General features: G+C 37.1%; 1 protein-coding gene across 1 annotated transcript in view; it reads right to left on the bottom strand.

Annotated features, from left to right (window-relative positions):
• Positions 1-422: 422 nt before the first annotated feature.
• LOC121499900 (ankyrin repeat domain-containing protein 26-like) overlaps positions 423-18,956 on the bottom strand; it is a 106,547-nt gene continuing 88,013 nt past the window's right edge. Inside the window, exons 28-31 of the mRNA XM_041771145.1 lie at positions 14,107-14,236; positions 3,437-3,727; positions 2,388-2,599; positions 423-925 (exon numbers count right to left, since the gene is read on the bottom strand). Coding sequence (XP_041627079.1) covers positions 631-925; positions 2,388-2,599; positions 3,437-3,727; positions 14,107-14,236 — 928 coding nt within the window. The 3' untranslated portion in view covers positions 423-630. The remainder of the gene's footprint in view (positions 926-2,387; positions 2,600-3,436; positions 3,728-14,106; positions 14,237-18,956) is intronic.

The following is an 18,956-nucleotide window of genomic DNA, read 5'->3' as shown; positions in this document are numbered from 1 at the left end:
AAGGACTTACCATGGAATTGTTAAAATAATAAACATCCCTACATGGTTAAGCATTTGGATTCTAATCATTTACTTATGCACAGGAGTGGAAAAATTGGGTTACAACAAACTTCAAACTTGTTATAAAAACTATTGCTAATCAGAAAATAAGTTAAAGCATCTAAGTGTACTTCTGGTTAGTATGTAATAATATTTACTTTCCAAAATCCAATTTAACATAGCATTTCAAGAAAATGGGTATGTTTGGGGGTGCCTGGGTGGTTCAGTTGGTTAAGCATCCAACTCTTGATTCCAGCTCAGATCATCATCTTGGAGTCATGGGATCAAGCCCCGAGTCAGGCTCCACGCTCAGTGGGGAGTCTGCTTGAGATTCTCCCCCTCTCTCTGCCTCTCTCCCCCTGTGAGCACAGTCTCTTCTCTCTCATATACATAAAATCTTTTAAAAATAAGAAGATAGAATGTGACAGTTTAGTTGTATTTATTGAATAAAATTAATAATAGGTATCTCTTGAAAATAAGAGCTCCAGGAACTTAAAAAAAATACCATAAAATTTCTGTCCTATTTCCTTATTAGCACAAACAAGTATCACTTTTACTTACTGAGCATTATTCAGTTAACTCAGAATTTCATCAAAGTAAAAACAAAAATTTTATTGGAAATCTGAAACTCAAGAAAAGAAAGATAATATAACTGACCTTGGTCAAGTAAGTATCAATGCTGTTATTTGAAGGGCGCGAGCTTGAGGTAGGAATCACTACATTTTCTCTTGGAGTAACATTTCTATCCAGCAGTAAACTACTAGTCAGATTTCCAACATAAGGCAGTTCCAAGACTGGTCTCATAGTAAGAGTGCTGTGGAAAGGTCTGTTCTGCTGTTTCTCCACCAGATATTTGGTAGTGATATCTGCCAGCCTCTCACTAGTCCTGTGAAGATTACACAACACAAATGCTTAGTATTTCATTTTTCTCCAAATCATTCCTAAATGACCTGCATTTTTTTAAGTTTCCATAATAGTAAACAGAATGTGCCATTAAACAGTGTTTTAATGCTGAAAATGTGACAGAGCAGAGCTACTATATATAATCATAGGTTTAAAACTGTTCCAAAGGAGTATATATGATTCTAGGGATTCCTAACTAACAAATTAGGGGAGGGAAAGAAATGGCTGTCCGTGATGTACATGGATTGACAGGTAATACTTGCTACCTTCTGGAATGGCTGTAACTACAAGATTCTGGAGGATGCCATTACACATATTTATATTTAGTAAACCAGTTTAGAACATAAAAATAAACCATCCCTCAAAGACATTTTCAAGGATGTGCTTTCACCACTCTTGTACATTTCACTCATTGCCTCAGAGAAATTGAGGGTTTCGCACCGAGGAATACCTCAGACCAACAACCTCTAGGGGCCAGGTAGATGGCAGAGCAGTGATCAGAAGGACTGAAACAGCTCCAGAGGCAATTAGCTGATAACAGACTTACCAAGGCCCTGGAAGTAGAATCTGCCCTTTTTGTCTTCCACACACCTCCTCATGCCCACCATGATGCTATTTTTAGCCACGTTGGGATTTTTATTTATTTATTTATTTATTTATTTATTTATTTATTTATTTATTTATTTATTTTTTAGCATTTTATTTATTTATGCATAAGACACAGAGAGAGGCAGAGACACAGGCAGAGGGAGAAGCAGGCTCCCTGCAGGAAGCCCGATGCGGGACTTGATCCCTGGACCAGGATCATGCCCTGAGCCAAAGGCAGACACCCAACCTCTGAGCCACCCAGGTATCACCACTTTGGGATTTATACTGCCTTTCACCCATATGTGAATCTTTCTGTATTTCACATGTACACCTTTATATAAATTAGAAAAGCTACAAAGGATAGTCCCCCCCCCAAAAAAAAGGCTCTCTAGTAATAATACCAAAGATACAATCAAGAAAGTTAATTTACCAATCTGCCAGGATGTGCAGTATTGACACTTGATCTTTTGGGTTAAAGATGTAATCTTCCAAAAACAAACTCACTAATATTTCTATTTAGGGTAATTCTGACAAACAATTTTATAATAATATGCTGTCCAAATTATAAAGCTTTAAACAATTAGTTTGTAAAGATGATGAGACCAGATTAACTGAGAATATTAAGGGGAAAAAAATAAAGTCATATAAAACCAAAAAAAAAAAAATGGAGGAAAGAGGCTAACTGTCCTGGATGAACATAAAATGGTAAGTTTATTTACAAACGTTATTTTCCAAAATTATACTATCCAGTTGGCTTTCACTTCCTACTCATCTCATGAACCCATCTCCATAAAAATTATGCTTTAGAGGCAAATTAATAAGCTAAATCTATTTTCATTGATTCTGTTTTAACTTACTTGCTCAGTTTTTCTGTCAATGACATTCGCATTTTTGATTCTTCTAGGTAGAGTTGCCTGTACTTTTCCAATTCTGCTTTATCTTCTTGAGAATTTTTGATTTTGGATATTTCAGATTCTAGCTCTTTAATTCTGAGTGCCACTTGACTTCTTATTGAAGCATCATGACTTTCTCTTAACTGTTCTAAGTTTTCTTGAGATGCTGCTTGTGTCTAAAGCAAATTAAAAGCACAGTTTTAAAACAGCTAAAACTTGAGTAATTATAGTATATTTCTTTCCTTTAGTTGGGAGTCAATGATTCAGAGAGCAATTTTAAATAAAAAAAGCTGAAGTGTAAAATATTTATCATCAATGTCACCTGAATTAAATCTGAATGATAAAAATAAAGTTTAATCATTCTTATATTAGTACTCATGCAATCTGATACTTCAAAGAACAAGAGAATCAATTAAAAATTTTAAAAAGTGCATAATACAACTTGAGAATAACCCGCTTCTTGATTTCTGCTCAGAGCATGTTCTCAGGGGTCCTGAGGCCAAGCCCTGTGTCACACCCAGTATGGAATCTGCCCAGGATTCTTTCTCTCCCTCTGCCAATCCCCCTGCTCATGCTCAATAAATAAATAAGTAAATAAAAAAATAGAATCTTAAAAGAAGAAGAAGAACCCAGGAATGGAATACGGAGCCCAGTGCAGGGCTTGATTTCACAAGCATGAGACCAAGACCTGAGCTGAGATCAAGAGTCAGCTGGTTAAGCAGCTAAGCCACCCAGACACTCCACGGTAAAAGTTTTAAATCACAATTTTTTTCCTTTCCTCTTAATAGTCTTGATTCTTACAAACTGGTCTTAAAAATAAAGTGACTCTCAGGAGATCAATTTAGTGAGAATAATGATGAAAACAGAAATCTTTACAGGGAGGAATGAATGCCTCCAGAAATCTACCAAACAGATTGCTGTAAAGGAAGCAGAGGAAACATACACAATGCATATAACCAAAGTGTAATTTGTAGTGAAATAAATGCAAGCATATCACAGATTAATAAATTAACCTGTAAAAATAGATTGACTTCTTTTAATTTTTCTACTATAACCAATCTTGCTCTCTCTTCAATCTCCCGTTTATACTTTTCTACTTGACTGCGTTCTACCACATTGACTTCTACATGACTTCTGAGGTTTACTACTTTTTGTTCCAACTTCTTTTTAATCTGTTTTAGTTTTTCACATTTCCTCTCTGTTGCTTTCATAGATAATAACTCCTGTTGAAGAACTTGATTTTTTGCATCCAGGTGTAGACATCTTGAAGATTCAGTTTCCAGTCTTGCTCTAAGATCACCAATCTGCATGAATAGAACAATACAGTTTGGAAGTGGAGTGAAAATAGTTTAACTAAAAACTATAACCAACATTATTTTTAAACATTTTATTTTTAAGTCTCTGAACTGAACCGTAGCCTCAAATTCTTAATGCCAAGATCAAGAGTCACATGCTCAGGCAGCCCTGGTGGCTCAGTGGTTTAGTGCCACCGTCAGCCTGGGGCGTGATCCTGGAGACCCGTGATCAAGTCCCACATCAGGCTCCCTGCATGGGACCTGCTTCTCCCTCTGCCTGTGTCTCTGCCTCTCTCTGTGTCTCTGTGCCTCCCATGAACAAATAAATAAAATCTTAAAAAAAAAAAAAAGAGTCACATGCTCTAAAGCGTAAGTCAGCCAGGTGCTCCCATTTTAAAATAAACTCATTTGCAATAAAATATAATCTATATTGTAGTAGTCTTAAAATGTGAAACCTTGAAGAACTTAGAAAATTAAGAACAAAGTTAAAACCACTAGGAGTTACTAAAAAAGATCTCTGCTATCATTGTCTTTGCCACACAACATTTGTACTTCATTTTATGCTTTTATTTTTCTATGACTGCTTCAGATCTTTCCTCCATAAAATAACTGTAAGTCACCTCTTAGTATAAAGTCTCTTATATAGGCAAATTGAATTCAAATAAAATTTTAAAAAAGAAAAGAAAGTCTCTTGCCCCTTCCCCCATCCTAACACACCATAATTTTTTAAAATTATTTATTCATGAGACACATAGAGAGAGGCAGAGATATAGGCAGAGGGACAAGCTCCACAGGGAGCCCAATGAAGGACTCGATCCCAAGACCCTAGGATCATGCCCTGAACCAAAGACAGATACTCAAACCACTGAGCCACTCGGGTGTCCCAATGAATACTCCCATTAATTTTTAAGAAGTTTTAGTAATATCATATTGACTTATGTAGGTCTGAACCAATAAATGCTTCCTAAGAGAAGACTTTGAAAATAAGACTCTAATTATTGAATCTATAAATACTGATTCTAATGCCACAAGCCTTTTTCTGAATTACAAATGATTTACATTAATTTGAATTGCATTCCCAGGAGAAATGATTCTCAGGGTTAAGAAATCACACCTCTCAGTATAAAAACTTAGTGAGATGAACCATATACTTTTGGACAAAAAAAAAAAAAAAGAATACCTAATTGAATAGTATTATCTTATAATCCTCTGTTACTTCCCACAAAACAAGGGAACATACTAAGCACCAAAAACAACCAAAAACCTGACAGAGTTTCAGTGATGCTGAGTTGGGAAGAACTTCTTTCTTCTGGATATGACTGATAAGACAGGGTGAGTGGATGTGGTGGTTTTATAAATTCTTTGACACTTCTCCCATGATAATCCCTCCCCTTAAAATGTGCTGACCTTAGTAACTGGTTTCCAGTGAATAGAATTCGGCAGAACTGCTGTGTGATTTTTAAGGCTAGGTTAAAAAATGTGATATAGCTTCCATTGACATTCTTCTTCTAGGGAAACTAACCCTTAGAATCTAGCTGCTATGGGGAAGCCCAGGCCACCTGGTGTGTCTTCATGTAGACATTTCAGCTGAGACTGACCCAGCTAACGTCCTTGCCAAAAGCCAGCCTCAACAGCCAAACATTTGCATGAACATGATTTTAGATGATTCTAGTCCCCAGCTTCCAGTCATCTCAGCTGACACCAAATGAAGAAGAAATGAGTTGGCCTTACTCAGCTTTGCCTAAACTAAACACTTGTGAACCAAATAAATGCTGTTTTGAGCAACTAGGTTTTGAGGTGGTTTATTATGCCGCAATAAATAACTGGCACAGATACTGATATTAAACTTGGGGTGCTGCCATTAAAAAATTTAAACCTGAACCTCCTTTGAACCCAGAGGTAGGTAGAAACTGAAAGGATGTAGGGAAGAGTAAGAATGAAAACCAAAAGGGCTTCCAACAGACTGTTAATGGAAACCTGATGGCCCTTGAAGAGGCTGACAGCAAAGGTTCCAGGCAAGTGAAGAAAATGACACTAGAGGAAAAGGAACTCGCGCCACAAACCACTTGAAAGTAAAACGGACACAAAAGATAAACTAAACAAGGTCTATGCAGTATGAAAGACCCGGACTAACTGGGTTCAAATATTTTTTCCACATTTATAGCCTTTCCATATGCTGAATTGTCAAATAATGCTAAAATAAAGAAATGCATTCTGGGTCAAGAGCAAATCCGGGAAAACATGGCCTATGGATGAAGCCAAGATTATAAAACCTTTTGTTAAGACCTCAGAAGGATTTCAGGTATGCCTCAAATTTCTTTAAGGATCTTAAGAGTATGAGCTTCACAGGAGAGCCCAGTTGAAAAGTTTATCTCAAAAAGACCCGGGAGAGTGGCTTTTCTACTGACATAAAATCCATTGATTTTCACAGAAAAACTCAAGAAGTTAAGAAAATTATAGCATCAAAAACACTGTTTGCGAGCTTGGACTAAAAGAGACCTAGATAGCACAGACTGAAAATAGGCCTTTGGGTCTTAGAAGTCCCCACAGGGAGGCAGCAGGCTGAAAACACAGCTGCAAACACAGGTCATTTCTTTAAGGACAGAACCAAGAGCTCAGAGAGGATAGACAGCAAAGAGCCATGGAGAAAAATTTCCATGGTTAAGACTAAGTCTCACTGAAGAACTGATAGCATGCATCAGGCTGCATTTCAAACCTGCTATGGACTAGTGTGATTTCCATCTTCTTTCTGAATGGAAGAGTCTTTAGCAAGTTACCAGAATGTTGTGTTTTCAATAGTAGAGAACTGTTCTCTTTAATTCTCAAGTCTTCATTCCTATTGAGAGAACCTGCACTCAAGGGACTAAAATTTAGACAACATAACCCTGGCACCTTATCCCCGCTGCACCTGATTAAGATGGCAAGATCTTGGACTCCATCCTGAACCCGATGCCATGATAACTGAGATTTGTGGGAGGTACTGGGAGGAGGTGAGTGTATTTTTCATGTGAAAGGAATACAGAACACTGTGGCCGGTGGGTAAATTACACTAAAAATTGTGTTCTTTATGTGTCCATAGGTTTTAAAATATTCCATTAAGACAAAACAAAAAGACTGTGGGCTAACCTTAGTGACTTGCTACTAACGAACAGAATATGGTCAATGTGATGTTGTGTGTATTCCAAGGCTAGGCTACGAAAGGCAACACAGCTTCTGCCCTGTTCTGTATCTCAGCCTGCTTACTTGGAATTTAGCCCCTCCTCTTGTGAGGAGGCTCAGGCCACAAAGAGAGTCCAGGTGTGCCAGTGTAAGCATTTTGGCTGCCTGCCCTAACTATAAATCTAGGCAACAGCCAGCATCAACAACACCAGACATGAACTTTTTCTCTTGGTTTTTCCCCATTTATGATGACATTATCTGTGCATTTTTTCATATATTCCCTTTATTATGTTGAGGTATGTTCCCTCTTAAACCTACTTTGTGGAGGGTTTTTATCATGCATGGATATTGTACTTCATCAAATGCTTTTCCTACATCTATGGAAATGATGATGATTCTTCTCCTTTCTTTTATTAATATGGTGCATCACACTGATTGATTTGCAGATACTGAATCACCCGTGTAACCCAGGAATAAATCCCATTTGATCATGGCGGTGATTTTCTTAATGTATTGTTAGATTCAGTTTGCTACTATTTTGTTAAGGATTTTTGCACTAGAAAATTGGCCTGTAATTCTCTTTGTGGTGTCTTTATCTGGTCTTGGTATCAGGGTAATGCTGGCCTCATCAAATGAATTTGGAAGTTTTCCTTCCTTTTCTGTATTTTGGAACGGATTGAAAAGAATGTGTACTAACTCTTTCTTTAAATGCTTGGTAGAATTTGCCTCTGAAGCCATCTGGTCCTGGACTTGTGTTTGTTCTGAGTTTTTGGATTAGTGATTCAAGTTGTCTGCTGGTTATTGGTCTGCTCTAATTTCTTCCTGCTTCAGTTTTCATAATTTATATGTTTCTAGGAATTTATCCATTTCTTCTAGGTTGTCCAATTTGTTGGCATATATTTTTCATAATATTCCCTTATAATTGTTTGCATTTCTGCATTATTGGTATTTCTCCTGTGTCATTTGTGATTTTATTTGGGTCCTTTCCCTTTTCTTTTTGAGAACTATGGCTAGAGCCTTATCAATTTTATTAAATTTTTCAAAGAACCAGCTACTGTTGATCTGTTCTATTTTTATTTGTGTTTAGTTTCTATATCATTTATTTCCACTCTAATATTTTTTATAGAAGGCGGGGGGCACCGGGCAAAGGAAAAGGGAGAGAGAGAATCCTCCAGTAGACTGAGGTTGGAGTCTGAAGCAGGGCTCAACTCCAGGACCCTGAGAACATGACCTGAGCCAAAATCAAGAGTTGGCCGCTTAACCAACTCAGGCACCCAGACACCCCTATTTTTGCTCTAATTTTTATTATTTTCTTCCTCTGCTGGCTTTAGGGTTCGTTTGTTGTTCTTTTTCTAGCTGTTGTTCTTTTTCTAGCTGCTTTATGTGTAAGGTCAGGTGGTTTGAGATTTTTCTTGTGTCTTGAGGTAGGCCTGTATTGCTATATATACTTCCATCTTAGAATCACTTTGGCTGCATCTTAAAGGTTTTGGAAAATTGAATTTTCATTTTCACTTGTTTCCATGTATTTTGAAATTCCTTCTTTTATTTCCTGGTTGGCCCACTCATTGATAGATGGATGTTATTTCACCTCCATGTTTTTGTGGTCTTTCCAGACTGTTTTTTGTAGTTGACTTCTAGTTTCATAGTATTGTGGTCAGGAAAGGTGCATGGTAGGACTTCAATCTTTTTGTACTTATTAAGGCCTGTTTTGTGGCCTAATACATGATCTATTCTAGAGAATATTCCAGATCTGTATTCTGCTGTTTAAGGATGGAACATTCTGAATATCTCTTTAGTCCATCGCCCATGGCCCAGTGTGTCATTTAAAGCCACTGTTTCCTTGTTGACTTTCTGCCGATTTATATAAATGGGGTGTTAAAGTACTGAATTAGGGATTTCTATGCCTTCCTAAAATATCCAAATTGTACACTGTGTTCATGGATACTTTTGTGACTAGGAATAAAAACAACTAATTCCAATTAAAATATACTTTTAAAATAAAAATAAAGTGCCATACAATTTTCTTGTATTATTACCAAATAGTTCTTTCATGTTTGTCATTAATTGTTTTATGTATTTGGGTGCTCCCATGTTAGGTACATAAATATTTACAATTGATAGATCTCCTGTTTGTCCACTTTGTTATAAGGCCCTTCTTTATCTCTTGTTACAGCTTTGTTTTGAAATCTATTTTCTCTGATATAAGTATTGCTATTCTTTCTTTTGACATCTATTGGCATGATAAAGGTTTCTTCATCTCACTTTCAATCTGCAGGTATCTTTAAGTCTAAAAGGAGTCTCTTATAGGCAGAATGTAGACTTGTTTTTTAATCCATTCTGACATCTTATGTCTTTTGATTGGAGCATTTAGTCCATTTACATCCAAAGCAATTATTGATAGATATGTATGTGTCATTTTACAACTTGTTTTGTGGTTGTTTCTGGAAATTTTCTCTGATTCTTTTTTGTGTCTTTGATGTTTTGCTGATTTTCTTTAGTGATATATTTGGATTTTGTTCTCTTCTTTGCATGTTTATTAGTGGTTTTGCCTTTGGTTTTGGTGTGTGTGTGTGTGTGTGTGTGTGTGTGTGTGTTTAATATTTCTTGCAGGGCTAGTTTCACAAACTCCTTTAGTTTTTGTTTGTCTGGAAAACTCTATCTGTCCTTCTATTCTAGGTAATAGGCTTGCTCAATAGAGTACTCTTGGCTGCAGATTTTTCCCACCACATTGAATATATCATGCCACTCTCTTCTGGCTTACAAAGTTTCTGTTGAAAAAACCCCCAGTAACCTTAAGAGATTACTCATCGAAGCTTTTGATTTGTTTTCCTCCTTTTGTTTTCTTGATTGGTGTATTTTGCAAATTTAATTACAATGTGTTTTGATGTGGGCCTGCTTTTGTTGATTTTGATGGGAGGTTTTTTCTGTGCCTCTTAGATCTTGGTATCTGTTGCCATCCCCAGATTAGAGAAGTTTTCAGCTATTCTTGCTTCAAATAAATTTTCTTACCCCTTCTCTCTCTCTTCTTTTACTGGGACTCTTATAATATGAATATTACTACATTTGATGGAGTCACTGATTTCCCTAGGTCAAATCTCATTTTGCGTAATTCTTCTTTCTCTCTCTTATTCAGCTTCCTTGCTTTCCATTACTTTGTCTTCTAGGTCATTAATTTGTTCCTCTGCTTCCTCCTGTCTGATGTTCACTGCATCAGGTGTGTTTCTAATTGCATTTATTGCACTCTTCATCTCGGATTCTTTTTTAACTCTTTTATCTCTGTTGTAAGGGTCTCACTGATGTCTTCCATTCTTTACTCAAGTCCACTGAACATCCTTATGGTCACTGCTTTAAATCCTCCACCAGGCACGTTATTTATATCAGTCTCACTTTAATCTCTGGTACTGTGGCATTATCCTGTTCTTTCATTTGAGATAAATTCCTCTGTCTTCTCATTTTGTCTAGGTCTCTGCCAGTTTCTCTGGGTTAGAAAAGCCAGTTATGTCACTTGTTCCTGAAAGTAATGGACCACTGAAAATGGTCCCGTAGTGCCCAGGGCCTGGTGCTTCAGGGAGGGTCTCCAGGGTGTGCGGCATGCACTCTGCTACTGGGTTCTGGCTCCTCTATCCCTCAGGCCAGTCATCTGAGAGATAGGCTCTCAGTATCTGCTGCGGGCAGTGTTTGGTACTTGGCCTGAATCTAGCAGGTTTTAACTAGCTTGCGAAATGAGACCTGTCACACTCCACTGGAACTGAGACCCTGCAAAACTCTGGTCGGGACACATGGTGTCGGCAGGGGTTTGTACTGGTCTTCTGGGGGAAGGGCTTGCTGTGCTGGAACTGAGGCAAGCATGATTGAAAAGGGCAGTTCCCCTGGAGTGCAAACGGGTGGTGGTTGGTGTAAGCAAGTTAGGCAGCTGGTGTCAGAGTGGCACTGATTCCCACAGGTGGCTCTGTGTTTGTGCTCAGGGTCAGGGGAGGGAAATGGCACCAGCCAGCTGGTTCCTTTGTTCCCAGAGACATGTCTCCATGAACACTGCCTCTCAGGGACATGGTCTGAGAAGAGTGAGTAATCTCTCCACTCTGTGCCCCTGGTACTCTTCAGATCATTATTTCCATGCTGTATGCTCCGAGGTAGATTGCCTGCCGCCTCTCTCCAAGCATAGTGCCCTACAGATTCTACCCCAGCCAAGCCCAATAACCTTTAAAATTCCAGGCTTTAAGCCCCCTTCATTGCAAGAACTGCGGAAATTCAGCCACTCTCCTTTTCCAAGCCAGTGGCTATGTGCATTCCCAGGTGTTCTTCTCTCCTGCCCTTCCCTGTGACCACTACTCCCTCCCATCTGCTGCACATAGGATCTCTTTCTCTTCTAAACTATGTCTCTGTACTTCCGACTTTCTTTGAAGTGGCCTCTTCTCTCTCTTTAGTTGTGGCCTTTGTTCTGTCAGTATTCAGGTAGATTTCTGGGGTATGTAGGATGAGTTGATAGGTATCTAGTTGTATTAGTGGGACGAGGTGAGTCTAGGCTCCTCCTACCCTGCCACCATCTTCCTTTCTCTAAGACATTTTTCTAAAGAATCCCTTCAATTACAAATTATTAAAACTAAGCAGGAACATTTCTTTTGAATTTCCCTTTAAGTTAAGGGAGAACAAAGACTGGCAAGCAGAGAGACATATGATTTGAAGTATAACAGCTGAACAACTAGTAAAAGTTTAATAAGCAAAACGGAACCTTTTATCTGATTTCAATTAACTGCAATTCTAAAAGAAAGAGGCAGCATTGAGTGCTTTTAAATCAATAATCTTCATTCTCCCTTCATCAGTGATGAAATAAGGAGAACATTATGGAATAATTTCTAATCTTTTCATTAGCAAAACAAATGTATTGTTCTTTGGCACATTTAAATTAAATACAAATTCTCCTTTATCTTACTGCAAGCTTATTTTTGTGGGGAGGTAAGTAAGACTATCTCATCTTTATATTGTACTACAATGCTTCTCCATATCATACAAATTGGCTTTGAAATTCTTTTGTAATTCAAATTGCTAACCTAATATTTGTCTCTGATAATTCAATTAGATGCAACCTGATATTTTACAGGTGTATTCTTGAAATAATGTAATGAAATGTTTATTCCATTAATTATGCATTGAGCTATCAAACTACGCTATGCATATCTCTATTTCAGTAAAATAAGATGGATGTGGGCAACTGCGTTTTCCAAGAATGTAGGATCTGTGCCAAGAACAGGATCGGCACCAGTGTTGTATGCACAAGAACCAGGTCAAAAGAGTATCTAATTGTGAACTTTAAGATGATGGATGAGCAAGACTTCCAAACAGGAAGGCTGATAGCCCAGAATTAACCTTTTATACAAATGGTACTGAGACAAATGGATATCCACACACAAAGTAATAAAATCAGACCTCTACCTCATAACATATATACAAAATTAACACGAAATATTAAGAGCTAAAATTATAAAACAGAAAAAACATAGGTGTGTATGTTTGTGATTGCATTTGGCAACAGTTTCTTAAATATGGCATCAAAAGACAGAAACAGATTAAGTATTTCATCAAAATTTAAAAAAATAAAAACTTCTATGCTTCAAATGTAACCATCAAGAAAAAGTGAAAAGGCAAGGTGATGAATAAAATATTTGAAAATCATATCCCTGATAAGGGATAAGTAGTTAGAATATATATATAACTCTTACAATAATGAAAAGATAATCCAATATAAAAATGGGCAAAAGAAATGATTAGTTCTTTAAGCAAGATATAGAAATGAATAATGACCACATATAAAGGTGAGATGCTCAACATCACCAGTTCTAAGAAATATGCAAATTAAAACCACAAGACAGATGGAACTCAACAAGTGTATTATGCTAAGTGAAATAAGTCAGAGAAAGACAAATACCATATAATTTCACTCATATGTGGAATTAAAAAAAAAAAACAGATGAACATAGGGGAAGGGGAAAAAAGAGAGAAAGAGGCAAACCATAAAAGACTCTCAACTATAGAGAATAAATTAAGTGTTGCTGTAGAGGTGGGAGGGGGGGCTAGATGAGTGATGGGTATTAAGGAAGACACTTGTTCTGATGAGCACTGGGTATTTTTTTTTTTTTAATTCAAGAGAGACACAGAGGGGTGGGGGGGCAGAGACACAGCCAGAGGGAGAAGCAGGCTCCATGCAGGGAACCTGACGTGGGACTCGATCCCGGGCCTCCAGGATCATGAAGGCTGAAGGTGGTGCTAAACCGCTGAGCCACCAGGGCTGCCCAGCACTGGGTATTTAAATGAGGAATCACTAAATTCTACTCCTGACATCAATATTACATGATACGTTAACCAGAATTTAAATAAAAAATTGAAGCAAATGAAAATACCCCCACAACATGTCATTTTACACCCAATAGGATAGCTATAACAAAAACAACAGATAATGACAAACATTGACAAGAATCAGGGAAAATGAGAATCCTCAAACACTGGTGACATAAATGTAAAATGGTGCAGCCAGTTTGGAAAATAGTCTGGCAGTTCCTCAAAGGTTTAAAACAAAAATGTTAAAGGTCAGTTACCATATGAACTAACAATTCCATTTATAAGTATATACCGAAGAGAAATAAAATGTTCATGCAAAAACTTGTACATAAAAAAAACTTGTACATGAGTATTCACAATAGCATTGTTAACGACAGCCTAGACGCAAAACAATCCAAATATCCACCAAATGATAAATACATAAATAAAATGTGGGCTGTCCATACAGTGGGATATTATCCAGCAATAAAAAATAATAAAGCACTGACACATACTACAAAATAATCTAAAGATGTGCTAAAGGAAAGAAGGCAGTCAGAAAAGATAAAATATTTGGTGATTCCATTGAGATGACATGTCCAAAATCAGCAGCAAATCGATAGAGACAGAGAGTAGAATAGTGACTACCTATGGCTAAGAAGAATAGGGAGGGGGAAACTAGCATGAGGTGACAGTTAAAGGGCATAGGGTTTATTTTTACGGTGACAAAATGTTCTAAAATGGATTGTGGTAGTCTTTGAATATGCATCTTATGTTCATTATATCTCAATAAAGTTATTACCAAAAATATATATCAAGTATGTAAGATTAATAGAAAAATCTGTATTTTACTGCTCAAAGCACAGAGGGATTTATTTCCCAATGATTTTAGAGTCCCAAAACTAATTAAAAATTACCTTCTGTTTTAGCATATTAATCTGAATATCCATTTCCGTTTGACTGGTTTTTAAATCTCCATAGAAAGGAAGCTCTCCATTTTCATATTTACTTAACATCCTTCTTGTCATGTTTAAGAGGTTCTTAAGTCTGCAGAAGGTATAGAATGAGTAAGTCAGGTCCTTTAAGAAGAAATATTTAATACTTATTTAAATAGATAATATGTTCTATCACATAAACAAATCTATAATTATGATATCTCATTTGTTCCAATCTCACATTGTTTGAGAGAATACCAACTAAATTATATTGCTAAGTAAAAAAATATGAAAAAGATTTTTATGACACATATGGCAGTTAAAGAGTTAACAGGGTAACTATATTAAGAGTTCTTGTAAGTTATTATTAATATCTATTTTCAGTATGTGAATATAAAAATTAATCTATTATTAAGTGGCAGAGACTAGTAATCCACGGTGAGGAAGAAAAGCATCCTCATCTATTAATGTTTTAAAAAGACACAAAAATACATTTTGGTACCCACCTACCTCAGTCTACAAGAAGAAAAGAAAATACAGACAAAAAACATCAAAGGAGATCATTCAAAACAGAAAGAGAAACAGGAAAGAAAAATATTTAAAGTTTGAGTTCAGAGGAAGAAGGAAGAGGCAGAGCTTTAGAAGAAAGGAAATCAGCAGAACGATAATGTATGATGATAGTCTATGAGACTGTTTTAAACAAAACTCTAATACCTTGGCTAGCACACTCTTAGGAAAGTGAAGGATGCAAAACAATGCAGAGAAACAAAGTTAAATGAGAGAAAAGTATTGACGAATCAGAGCACAAGTTAAGTACTCAGCAAATAAACAGAAAGGAAGCCAGGTGGGAGCTTCAGAGACATCAGAAAGACATTTTTTTTATCTGAGTGGTAAAAATGCAATTGTTCATTTTATTCTTCATTAAGTCAGACATATATTTTTGTATGAATGATATATTTTATAACTAGAAAATGCAGGAAGAAAATGTAAGCCACTTGATTCAGAGATGGCAGAGCAAGAGGAGAACATAGTTTTGTCTGATCCCAGAAATTCAGCCAGAGAGCTATCAAATCATTCTGAACACCCTGTGAAATCAACCAGAGATCTAAGGGAAGAATTGCAGCACTTCTACAAATAGAAAAGTGACCACTTTCTGCAAATCTTTTTTAACTTTCATTTTTACAGTTACATTCTATTCTTTCATTTTACCTAATTTTACTTCTGTATACATGTAAGTCATTCTATCTTCTCTTTCCTTTGGATAAATTACTCTAAAAACAGACCAAAATGTACCTTGGATATAGAATATTGCTCTGTTCTGTTCAACTGGCTGATAATATTGTTCTCATTTTGTCTTTTAATTTCCATTTTTACACTTACATTCTATCCTTTCGTTGTATCTAATTTTATTTTTGTATATATACAAGGTTTCCTCTTATCATTCTGGGATGCAATTTCCTAACAAACAGACCAAAATACACATAGGATCCAGTGTACTGCTCTGCTCTCTTCAGCTCTCTAATTCTATTATCTCCTTTTTTAACCTTTTTATTGTTTTTGGGTCTCTTCTGATTTGTTTAGTGTATTTCTCTGGGGTCATTCTTGATATTTTTATATTCTGTTCTCTCATTCATCTATTCTTCTCTGGACAGAATGACAAGATGGAAAATCTCACTGCAACAAAGAGAACGAGAGGTAGTACTGACTGCCCGGAACCTAATCAGCATGGATATAAGTAAGAGGCTGGAGCGAGAGTTCAGAATAATGACCATCAAGATAATAGCTGGGCTTAAAAACACACAGAGGACACTAGAGAATGCCTTTCTGGAGAAATAAAACAACTGATATCTAATCAAGTTGAAATAAAAAAGGCTAATCTTAGTGAGATGCAATAAAAAATGAAGGTTCTAACTGCTAGGATAAATGAGGCATAACAGAGAAGTAGTGATATAGAAGACAAAACGATGGAGAATAAAGAAGCTGAGGAAAAGCGAGAGAAACAACCACTGGACTATGACAGGAGAATTCAAGGGATGAGTGATACCATAAAGCAAAACAATATTAGGATAATTGGGATCCTAGAAAAAGGAAGGAGGGGGCAGAAGGCATATTTGAGCAAATTATAGCAGAGATCTTCCCTCATCTGGGGAAAGAAACAGGCACTCAAGTGCCAGGAGGCACAGAGAACCTTCCTCAAAATCAATAAAAAACAGGTCAATATATCAACATGTAATAGCAAAGCTTGCAAATTTCAGACACAAAGAGAAAAATCCTGAAAGCAGCTTGGAACAAAGAGCCCAGAACTGACAAGGAGAGAAACATTAGACTGGCAGCAGATGTATCCAAAGAGACCTACCAGGCCAGAAAGGGCTGGCATGATATATTCAGGGTGCTAAACAAGAAGAATATGCAGCCAAGAATACTTAAGAATATTTTATGTATCAAGGTCATCATTGAAAAAAGAAGGAGAGATAGAAAGCTTCCAGGACAAACAGAAACTAAAAGGATTTGTGATCACTAAACCAGCCCTGCAAGCAGTACTAAAGGGGGAACTTTAAGCAAAAAGAGAGCCCAGAAGAAACACAGACAAGAAAGGAACAGAGACAATGCAGTGAAACAGGGACTTTACAGGTAATACAATGGCACTACATTCATATCTTTCAATAATTACTCTAAATGTAAACAAGCCAAATGCCCCAATCAAAAGACACAGAGTATCAGAGTGGATAAAAAAGCAAGAGCCATCGATATGCTATCTACAAGAGACTCATTTTAGACACAAAGAAAACTCCAGATTGAAAGCAAGGGAGTGAAAAACCATTTATCATGCTAATGGGTATAAAAAAAAAGCTGGAGTGGCAATTTTTTATATGAGACAAATTAGATTTTAAACCAAAGACTGCAATAAGAGATGAAGGAGGACACTATACCATAATTAAAAGGTCTATTCAATAAGGAAATTGAACAATTATAAATATTAATGCCTCTAATGTCGGAGTAGCCAATTATAGGAGCCAATTTTCTTTTAAGATTTTATCTATCATCTATCTATCTATCTATCTATCTATCTATCTATCTATCTATCTATCTATTTGACAGAAATAGAGGTGGGGGACACAAGCAGGGGGAGCAGGAGAGGGAGAAGCAGACTCCCCATCGAACAGGGAGCCCAGTCAGGGCTCGATCTGAGGATCCTGGCATCATGACCTGAGCCAAAATCAGACGCTTACCCGACGGAGCCACCCAGGCCCCCTATAGGCCAATTAATAACAAAATTAAAGGAACACATTGATAGTCATACAATAATAGTAGGCACTTTAACACACCACTCACTGTAATGGCCAGATCATCTAAGCAGAAGATCCACAAGGGCACAAGGGCTTTGAATGACACACTGCACAAAATGGACTTCACAGATATCTTCAGAGCATTCCATCCTACAGCAACAGAATACACATTCTTCTCGGGTGCACATGGAACATTCTCCACAGCAGATCACATACTGGGTCACAAATTGGGTCTCAACTGATACCAAAAGATTGGGATCCTTCCCTGCATACTTTCAGACCACAATGCTTTGAAACTGGAACTTGATCACAAGAGGAAATTTGGAAAGAATTCAAATACACGGAGGTTAAAGAATCAAACCAGGGAATTAAAGCACAATTTTAAAAACCTCATAGAAACAAATGAAAATGGAAACACAACTGCTCAAAACATCTGGGATGCAGCAAAGGTCATCCTAAGAGGGAAGTATATAGCAATACAAGCCTTTCTCAAGAAACGAGAAAGGTCCTAAATACACAACCTAACCTTACACCTAAAGGAGCTGGAAAAGAACAGAAGATTAAAGCCTAAAACCAGCAGGAGAAGAGAATTCATAAAGATCAGAGCAGAAATCAATGAAATAGAAACCAAAGGAACAGTAGAACAGATCAATGAAATCAGGAGCTGGTTCTTTGACAGAATTAATAAGATCGATAAACCGCTGGCCAGACTTTTCAAAAAAGAGAACGGACCCAAAGAAATAAGATGGTGAATGAAAGAAGACAGATCACGACCAGCACCAGAGAAATACAAACAACTATAAGAACACATTCTGAGCAACTATATGCCAACAAACTAGGCAATCTGGAAGAAATGGATCCCTTCCTATCAAAACTGAAACAGGAAGACACAGAAAACCTGAACAGACCCATAACCAGCAAGGAAATGGAAGCAGTCATCAAAAATCTTCCAACAAACAAGAGTCCAGGACCAGGTGGCTTCCCAGGAGAATTCTACCACATGTTTCAGGAAGAATTAATCTATTCTTTGAAGCTGTTTCAAAAAATAGTAATGGAAGGGAAATTTCCAATGCTCTCTGTGAGGCCAGCATTACTCTGATCGCAAAACCAGACCAAGACCCCACCCAAAAGAAGAATTACGGTCCAGTATCCCTGATGAACATGGATGCCAAAATTCTCACCAAGACCCTAGCTGGGAGGATTCAACAGTACATTAAAGGATTATTCACCATGTCCAAGTGGGATTTATGCCTGGGCTGCAAGGGTGGTTCAACATCTGCATATCAATCAATGTGATACACTACAGTAATAAAAGAAAGGATAAGAACCATAGGATCCTCTCAACAGACGCAGAAAAAACATTTAACAAAGAACAGCATCCTTTCTGGATCAAAACTCTTCACAGTGTGGGGAGGGAGGGAACACAATACCATAAAACCAATCGAGGAAAAGCCCACACCAAATGTCTTTCTTATTGGGGAAAAACTGAGAGCTTTTCCCGTAAGGTCAGGAACATGACAGGGAGGTCCACTCTCACCACTTTTG

Source organism: Vulpes lagopus, chromosome 10 (genome assembly GCF_018345385.1).
Source record: "Vulpes lagopus strain Blue_001 chromosome 10, ASM1834538v1, whole genome shotgun sequence".
NCBI lineage: Eukaryota > Metazoa > Chordata > Mammalia > Carnivora > Canidae > Vulpes > Vulpes lagopus.
This window is presented reverse-complemented; position numbering and strand designations above follow the sequence as displayed.